Source organism: Phaethon aethereus, assembly GCF_964289735.1.
Source record: "Phaethon aethereus genome assembly, chromosome: 21".
NCBI classification, from domain to species: Eukaryota; Metazoa; Chordata; class Aves; order Phaethontiformes; family Phaethontidae; genus Phaethon; species Phaethon aethereus.
In genome coordinates this window covers 7,011,475-7,020,917 of record NC_138597.1, presented here as the reverse complement: position 1 = coordinate 7,020,917, position 9,443 = coordinate 7,011,475, and the positions used below count along the sequence as shown (strand labels likewise).

The 9,443-nt window shown below is 40.8% G+C and overlaps 1 protein-coding gene across 1 annotated transcript in view; it reads left to right on the top strand.

Moving 5' to 3' along the window:
- The first annotated feature begins 1,477 nt into the window (after positions 1-1,477).
- Positions 1,478-9,443, top strand: part of SSU72 (SSU72 homolog, RNA polymerase II CTD phosphatase) — a 29,805-nt gene continuing 21,839 nt past the window's right edge. Inside the window, exons 1-2 of the mRNA XM_082009401.1 lie at positions 1,478-1,571; positions 8,372-8,515. Of these exons, the coding sequence (XP_081865527.1) occupies positions 1,492-1,571; positions 8,372-8,515 (224 nt within the window). The 5' untranslated portion in view covers positions 1,478-1,491. The remainder of the gene's footprint in view (positions 1,572-8,371; positions 8,516-9,443) is intronic.

Genomic DNA, 9,443 nt, shown 5'->3' with positions numbered 1-9,443 from the left:
AATTTGGAGTAATTTCTTTCTGGATGTTGGAAAATTGCCTGTATATTAAATGAGACAGGGTTATGTAGTAGCTAAGTTGGGGGACTTGGAGCTGGGGGTGATTAGAATGTATCAGCTGTTGTGGTCACAGCAAATTATTACGTTTCTGTCTCTTTGTTTGGCACATGTAGATGAAACCTAATAGCACGTCTGTATGTGTACGTCTGCCTGGGACTCTTCAGAGCTATGGAAGTACTAAATAGAGATGCTGCTGTTGTCTCCGCTGGAATCTTTTCGTTGTATTCGACTCTGAAAGAGCCACTTACACAGTAGCAGTACACGGCCATGGTGATTTGTGAAAGTGGTAACCCAGACAGGTACGTCATTGGACATTTTCTACATCCTATGTTTATGTTTAATTTACATGAGTGGTGTCAATGTTTATCCAGTAAAACATTGCATACATGTCTTTGTCTACAGTGGAGTAGTACAAATCCACAGCATTTAATACTGATTAATAATAAAGCTGGACCTTTTCTCACAGCTACTCCCAGTTTTGCACTAGTCCTCAGGTAGTTTCATTCAAGTGCCTTTCTCTGCCTCACAGTTGTCCCTAACGTTGGAACCGCACCGGTGGAAAACATCTGGTAGCTGAATTGTCCATCAGGACAAAGTTTTATCATTTAGGAATAAGAGGCTGTGTGCTAATAGCGGACTGCCCTGTGGGAAATCAGAAGTTGGGTCAGAAACAAACCTTTTGTGCAGCGCTGTTTCCAGCCACTTGCTTTGCTTAAAAAACTGGCGAATGCAGTTGGATGGAAGGAAATAAACTGTGCCATGCTTGGTGCTGGGTCGCCAGGGTCTTCTGCTGGCTTTTCTCTCTCAATAAGCAGATGGCAAATTAGGTGGTATTTTTAGTAACAGCCCAAGCAATCAGCAAGATTCACGAGTTCATACTAAAGGACCTGTTTTCTTTTGTACACACTCGAGCCCTTGCAGGTTGCGCTCACCGGTTCACTGGCACAGCCCGGGAAGCCCCGGGCTCCGGAGGAAGCGGTGTTTATTGAGAACTCGAGGCCTGTCGATCGGCTGCTGTGTTGCATATCAGAGGCTCGATACACAGAGAGGCGGCGCAGGCCGCCGGTGAGCCCCGCGAAGCCGGTTCCGCGGCGCAGCAGAGAGGGCTAGGGCGGCCTCGCGCCGGGGACCGGCCTCTCGCCAGGCGAGCGCCGTCCGAAGCGAGGGCTATGCGGCGGACCCTCCGCGCCAGCCCTGTGGCTGGCGGCGCGCTACCTCCTGCGCCGTCGCTCTGCCTCTCGCTCTATGGTAGGCGGCGGCCTCCGCCCCCTGACGCCCGCTCCGCGGTTGGCCGCGGCGGGGCGGCGCGGCCCTGGTGACACGTCCCGGCACCGCCCGCTGCCGGGCTCCCGCCGCCATTTTGTGCGAGCCGCGGCCGGGGCCGAGAGGATTTCGGAGCCGCGGGGAGGGAGCTGGACTCTTCCCTGCTCCGCCATGCCTTCCTCGCCGCTCCGTGTGGCTGTGGTGTGCTCCAGCAACCAGAACCGCAGCATGGAGGCGCACAACATCCTCAGGTAACCAGGGCCTGCCTGACCCCCTTCCTTCCTCCGGCTGGCGGCGGCGCGGCCTGGCTCGCCGTTGGCGGGCACCGCGAGTGCGTCCTAGGCCCTGGCGGCCACCTTCCGTCGTGGGCTGCGCTTCCAGACCGCATCAGGGCCATATCCTTGGCCGCTGTAGCGCGAACGCTGGCTGCCTTTCCTGCCCTGGAGATGAGTTGGAGTGGGCTGTCAGGGCAGCGGGGCGCCACGCCGGCTGCGGTCCGAGGCCCTGCTCGGCGCCCGCGCCTAACCCTGCTAGGCCCACGGGCTTCTGGACTTCATCCGGTTTGCATTCTGTCTCCTCCGGATCTTACTCCAGGCGGGGTTCGCCGGAGTGGTCAGTGCGGTGGGGTCCGCTCCACTGTCTCTGGCGGACCTCCGGATCCACTGCTGCAAAACATGAGCTGGCGAATTCGTCAGGTGCAGAACAGCTCCTGTGTCATGGCATCTGAAAACTTAAACGCTCCTTTTCTCCTTTTTTTTTTTCTTTTTTTTTCTTTTTTTTTTCCCCCTGTAATGCATCTGAAGACTGGAACCACTCTGCACTGAAAAGGAGCCTTTTCCTGTTTGCAGGAAAACAGGATGAAGCATTTGGTTCAGAATGTTAAATGTCTGAGATTATGAGGGTTTTAGCACTATTAGCACTGCAAGTACTTTCAGCTTGACTGAATTCAAAAGGGGAGATGGGAGACTGGGGATGGACTGTCAGACAGCAGAGACCTGATCGGCCTGAAATCATGTTCCTAAATCTTCCCTGTGCACTGCAGGAACATGATAAAGGTGCTTTTTTGTTGTTCTTATGCAAAGTAACATCCACACTAAAAGATACATATTGGTAGGACAGTAAGCCAAATAACTATGTGTAAATTGTGTGCTGTATTTAAAGAAAAACAACAGCCTTGAAAGGAATAAATAATAGAAGCATCTGGTCTGGCAGCCATCTTACTATGAGCAGCATATGATGCTGTTAATGCTTAAACTTGGCATCAGATGTTACCTGTGGCAGTTCTATGAAAACATTATGGTACTAATAGCTGCTTGGGGAGGAAGGATGCTATTCGATTGGTTTTTTTTGCTTATAATACTGGAACTGAGTTTTAATTTAAACCTGAGTACTAAGGGCAAGGTTAAATTCACTTCTAACATCTAGGCTTTTTCTTCCTCTCTGTTTTTGCAGAAGAAATATATCACTTCTGGTGTGACTGATGTTCTTCTGGCAAATGTAGCAGGGAAATGTTTTTTGAGAGTCTCTTCTCCCTTAAGATTTTGATTAAAAATTAACAAAACGTATGTATTTATAAAATCTTAATTTTCAGCAGCTACCAATGTAATTAATAGCAAGAATAGCATAAATGACAAAATAGGCATGAATTGCTGATGTTGTTCTAAAGAAATAACTAGCCCATGCAATGAGAGTGGTCATTTGCCAGTAAACTTCAGGAAAATGTTTTCATTGGCTCAAAGCCACTCTGCTTTACCAGTTCTGGGTAATGTCTTGCTGTATGTTGCACTACAGTTTGAAAGAACACATGATTAAAAGAGGAAGAAGAGTTAGGAAGAAATTGAGGTATTATGAAACTTTAAGGTATTTTGTTACGGGATTACAATACTTTAAAGGATACAAATTCTACAGAACTGCAGGTGACTATTTGAAAACAAAGTCTGGAATCCAGCCTTCAGTGCTGAACATCTTAATGAACGTTCATAAACAGTGCTTTGTAATGTGTAGCCTAAGATCTTGCGTAAGTATTTTAGACAGGCTTTTTTTTGAAAATATTTATGCTAGGAAATATATTAAATTTTAAACTTTTGTTGAATTGTTTGTCCTATAGTTGACTAGTCTTTTAGATTTTTGTAATGCTGTAAGTGAAGTTTCAGAATTAACTTCTGTAGTCTATTCAGTGTTTTAATGAATTGCAGATTTTAGTTAAGCCAGTTTTCATGTAGAATTTTTATCAGTAACTTGGCTTATTCCATTCTCCAATTTATGGAGAAAAATATCAGTAAGACAAGCTTATTTTACTTTCCAAATGCTAGGCCTACCCAGTGCCTACTAAAACTTGAACTTAATTGTATGCTACTTCCTTTTAAAGCAAAAATGATCTTGCAGAGGTGTCTGCATTTTAACTTCTGATGCATTTGTAAAACATAAAATTTAGCCGTCTACATATAACATCTAGGTGAAATGTTTGATTTACCTGGTAGACTTTTGTTGGAAGTACCTGCAGACCATCTGTTCTTGCTTTTATGTTTCTTCTTAGTAGTTTATCCTTTTTAATGCATGAAATTATGAAGTGGTATAAACAGGCTTGATATAACGTTTTAATGTACTTACGTTTTATAACACCCTGGTGTTCTCTCTTTTAGACTCAGAAAAGCAAAATTGTAATACATGCTTTCTTCACACACTTCAGCAATTTGGAGAGGAGGCAGTGTTTGAGTTTGTTTTTCTTTCTTTCTTTCTTTAAACTTAATGTACCAGATAATGAGTCACTTTTTTTTTGACACTTACAAACTTCCTGTCATTTTAAATTGCAGTGGTTATTCCAAGAGGGTTTGCAATGAGTCTCACTTGCCAGTCTGAATTTCTTATTCATCCTCACTGTACTTTACATCTCTGCTGCCACTTGTGCCTCTGGAAAACAAATTATGCATTAGATTTTTTTTTTATTTGAATAATTAATCTACCACAGTTTCCAGTGTTACCTTGGTTCAGTACAGTTTCCATTTGCTTTGTAGGATGCTTGCATATTTTCTAACTAACCAGTTTTTAAACATTTTGTTCTAATCTTCCAACAGAAGTCAGACGGGAGGTCTTTTGAAGTTTGTTAATAGAACATTTACCATCACCATAGCGGTATGTCGAGATTTTAAAGCAAAGGGAAAAGAAGAAAAGCAGTAGGGACTATGCAGAAAGACATAATAATTCTTTAAAAGCTGTCAGACTGGATGTCTGTCTGTAACCAGTCCCTAGGTGAAATCTCACTCATCCTACATTTCTTGCTTTTACAAGTAGAATCCGTGTCTAGGTCTCTTCTTTCTTTCCTTTCCGGCCCACCCCCACCCCCCACCCCCACCCCCAAGTATGTAGATTTAGGCCATGGTTCTTCTTCAAACTTAGAAGAGGAAGGTGGAAGGGTAACACTTCTCTTATTACCAGACTTCATTATACAGCAAATTCAACATTACCATTTGTGTATATTTATTTGGTAGTACACTGATGGCCTCTGAAAAGAAGTTACCATTTCGAACTTTCCCAACATACAGGAGGTGCTCTGGTAACTTTGTATTTTCAGGCTCTTAAGGACTAATTATCCTATCTCCATCTCCTGAGTTCAGGGTCCCTGTGTTGTCTACTGATAATGAAAACTTGTAGGATACTGATACATGCTTAAGCTACGTATATGTTCCTTTGTTTTAGGAAACTGAGTGTGTTAAGAAATTAGGGGTGTGAATATAAGGTATCTTAGTGGCAGTAAACAGATTGAAATATTGAAACCCTAGTAGCTGAAACTTAAATTTCATGTTGTTATGAGTTGTAGTTCAACATTGACCATTTAAGATAACTTATGTAAACTGCAAGGGTGCAAGTCACTAGTCACAGCTTCTCTACTGGCATTGTCAGCAGCCTAAATGCAGTGAGGTATTGAAATTTGTATTGCTTCATTTAAGAAATCTTACATTGTATTAATAAACCCTCAGGAAGAAGGAAGTATTTTAACATTTTTATAGTAAAGCACTTCCATTTGACAGCTTGTCACTGATAATGCAAATTATAACAAATTGTTAATGTTTTAAACATTTCATAGTCAAAATTAGTTAATAATACTTGTGTTCCTGCTGTTTAAGAGGTAGGTTTTTTTTTTTGTGGGGGTGGTGTTTAGGTTTTGTTTGTTTTGTTTTTTATACTGATTAAATAGCATAGATATTTTCAAAGTGGTCTATAAGGAGGGCACTGCTGCTGATTTTTTTCCTGCTGCATGTTATGGAAGGGGATGGTGCTGTGGTACTGCAGGTTTTATTGTATTTGCTTTAATGTTTAGTAATACTACTGGCCATTGTAGGAAGAGAAGCTGTGCTGTTACAACCTTACAGTAAGCTGAAAATACCTTGATGTAATAAGCATGTGTGAGATCCCAAAATAACAATTAAATAGAAGAAAGGTGTGGGTAAAAGTTCATACTCAATCTGCATGGATTAATATTATTTCTCCTCTCAGTACCTGAACCCAAGTGATAACAACTCTGTCATGTGTTAGTGCTTTGTTAGTGTAGTCCCATGTTGATCTCAGCTTTCAGCAGCGGTTGTGTCCCAGATGAGACACATTGCGTTTCCCTCCAAAGAATCTCAGAGCTCACTGCAATGACTGCTTTCAGGTTCTTTAGTTAAAAGTCTATAAACTCATGGTCACATGATTAGTGTGTGAGATCTTATTGTAATGAGCTTTGGACTTAAACTGAGGTGAGCATACTTGCTGAAAATGAGATCTGTATACTGGCTTATATTTGTAGTTAGTATATTGATAGTTTGCATACATTGGTCTTAATAGTATATTAATAGAAACAGCTTCCTGAAATTTCACAACATTTACAGGTCTGTTAATATTTGAGGTTCACGTTTTCAGAAATCAGTGCTAGGATAGTATATTCCTTATCTTACCCTTTCCTGTTTATGGTGAAGTTGAAGCTCGTTATTTTTCATCTTCTGGGGTAGTTTTATTAGGCCAAGAACAAATGCTAGTTGTACATTGTCTTGTAGAAAATGTTCATTGTTAAAAAGGCTGTGCCACATTACAACAGATACTTGATGACTCGCTAAACTAGATCTGTCCAGCTGCTTAATAACAGCAGGCTCTGTTGAATAGTGGTTCTGTGCAGGCATTCTTCTGTCTCCCCCAGCCCCCAATTGTTGCAAGAAATGTGTTGAAACATTTTCAGAATATTTCATAATGGTACACCTTGTGCATAAATAGTGTAAAAGCTGTACCCTGGCAACAGCTAGTGTCAAAGCATGAAATTCCATGTGACAAGGGCGTATTGTGGCTGTTCAGGGAAGTAATTTTTGATGGGTCATGTATATTAGAGGCAAGCGAAGGTGCCAAGGTCCACTATTTCTCAGCTGGTAGTAAAATTCTTAGCAAAAATAGCTTCAAGTGGTAGATACAGAAAGGAAAGAAGAAGGATGAGGCACCTGGAAAAAGGATCAGTTTGAAACATTAGTATTTTAGCACTGCAATTTATGGCTCTCTTCATGTCCAGTAGAAGCAGTAGAATGAAAATTTGGGTCTTGGAAGTATCGCAGGGAAAATAAACTGAATGTAAGTGGTGCAGTTATGAGTCACTGTTAATGTGTGAAGGACCGGGAGAGGGGAAAGAATTGCAGAGAAAGGAGGGGCTACGTTCCAGTAGGATAAATTAAAGGAAATAACACTATTGATAGTTGCATAGCAGTGTCTGAGCTTGGGGAAAAGCTTGATCACAGTTAGGCTCTGTGTAGAAGCTTTTTGGATCACTTGAAAGACACCATTTGAAGGCAAACATGCAATTTGAATTGGTGTGTCTTCTACTGAATTTCCTTGCTATCTTCTATGTGAAGACCAAGGAGTCAAGATGTGATTTGTCTGTCGCTCAAAACACATACTTGGGACTCTTGCACTGGTTCCCAGTCTCCTGTTCGCTCTCTTCAGAAGAAGGCTCTATAACTTTGGGAGAGGGGGGCTGGGCATTTGGTTGCTTTTTGGTTTTGTTTTAACACTGTTCTTTCCATTCAGTCTCTGATAAATTATTGAAGCTGAAAATGTGGGTCCTTAAAAAAAAAAAAAAATTAAGCCATGGTCTTGACCTGTTTCAGAAGTTAGATTGTCATTATAAAGCCAAATGTTTCAGCATTCTAGACAATATTGACAGTATTTTACCATGCAACTTTGTCCATTAGACCACTAGAAAACAACCTCTTTTTGGTCCTGTTATTCAGCAAATATATTGTAATGTTTCTTAATATTACTGAAGGATTTGCTGAGGTTCAAGTAAATGTATTTAGGTTAATCAGAAAGAACATTTTGGCATTACCCCTAAAGACAAGCAGGTTCCTGCCTCTTTATAATTATAATTATTAAACAAGTAGTTGTTCATGGGAACAGAATGAAGCTACCCCTTGCTTACTCAAGAGTTTTAGGTGCCAGCCAGCAGAATATGTGTCCCACTTTTGTTAAGGTAATTGCACAGTGTGTTTTTCAGTCCACTTGGAGAAAAGTGCCAGGCACATAAATGTTTGTACTAGGCTAATTCAATTACACTGGAGGTAGTTTTGGCAACATAGTGAGGGGAATAATGCAGTTAGCCCAGCAAGTTTAGCAGAATACATAAATATTGATCAATTGGTATTGTTACGTACTTATACGAGACAAAACCATCTCTGCCTATACTGTATTGTCCAAGAGTAAATATAGAACACATGCTTGTTGGAAATCCAAGATGCCTGAAAGCACAAAAGAAATATCCAAAACGCTACCTACCATAATTCTGAGAAAGTTTATTATAAAATATAGGTGCTCCTTTAGAAGTGGAGTTTTGATGGTAACTGCAAGGAAATATGCATGTTGGGTACACTTGGCAATTTACTTGATAAGAGTTGCCTAACTGTTTGGTTGTGATTTGGCTGATTGCTAAGAGGTGTTTTAACAACTTTAACAATTCAGTATGTGTTCTTCAGCACTTTGGTGTTTAAAGTCCATCCAATCTAATTGCCTTTCCTCCCTCTTCCCCTCTGTCTTTCAGCAAACGAGGATTCAGTGTCCGATCCTTTGGAACAGGGACTCATGTGAAACTGCCAGGACCAGCACCGGACAAGCCGAATGTTTATGATTTCAAAACAACATATGATCAGATGTACAATGATCTGCTTAGGAAAGACAAAGAACTGTATCCCCGTGGCATGGCCTTTTTAAAAAATCCAATATGATTCATCTTTGAAAGGTGTAATTCATTATTTGGCATTATGCGTTAGGAATATATAGTTGCTTGACTGGCGATCTTAAAATGTTTTAGGTTTATAGGAGGTTTTTTTACAATGGGCCTCTAATGCTCCCTTGTAAGTTGCTATCGAGTGACAATGCACGCATTCAAAATGCTCTTTTGTAGTTTGTAATATGTTTAGCTCTTGAATGAAAGCACATTAATACTATCACAGATTGTCCATTACCTCCACTGCACTGTGGATTATATTTTGAGAAAATATGCAAAGACTGTCCTGATAATGGATATGCGAAGAGCCACCACCTCAACATAAATGTTGTATTTAGCTCAGACAAAACAGGTAAGGTTTACAGTATACTTTCTCTGGGAGAGAGGATGCCTTTCATTAAAGATCTCAGCCTTCTCACTGAGAATTTCTTGATAATTATTTGATCTGTGCACCGACAAAAAACCCAAACCCGATAGCATATTATGAATCATAGAATTGTAGGATCATTTAGGTTGGAAAAGACCTTTAAGATCATCAAGTCCAACTGTAAAAGTGTGGACATAGGAGAGTCCAATAACATATTTAATCCTGGAGAGCAGAGGTGATCAAGGTTACATACACTACTTAAAACCATTACTAATGTCAAACTGCATGCTTTTAGAACATCTGTATTTAAAGTTGACTTTTCATTTACTCTTAAGAAAAACCCACAAACCTACAAAATTGGAGCACTGATTTTAGATACAGTTTTTCGCAACAAGGGATCTGATCTTTATTTTTTTTTTTTAAATGTTAAATATGAAAGAGAAAACTTACCCTAAGTAACAGGTTCAGTATATGCTGAATTTCTACTTAAAAGATAGAGGACCCTTTAGAGTGAAGTAT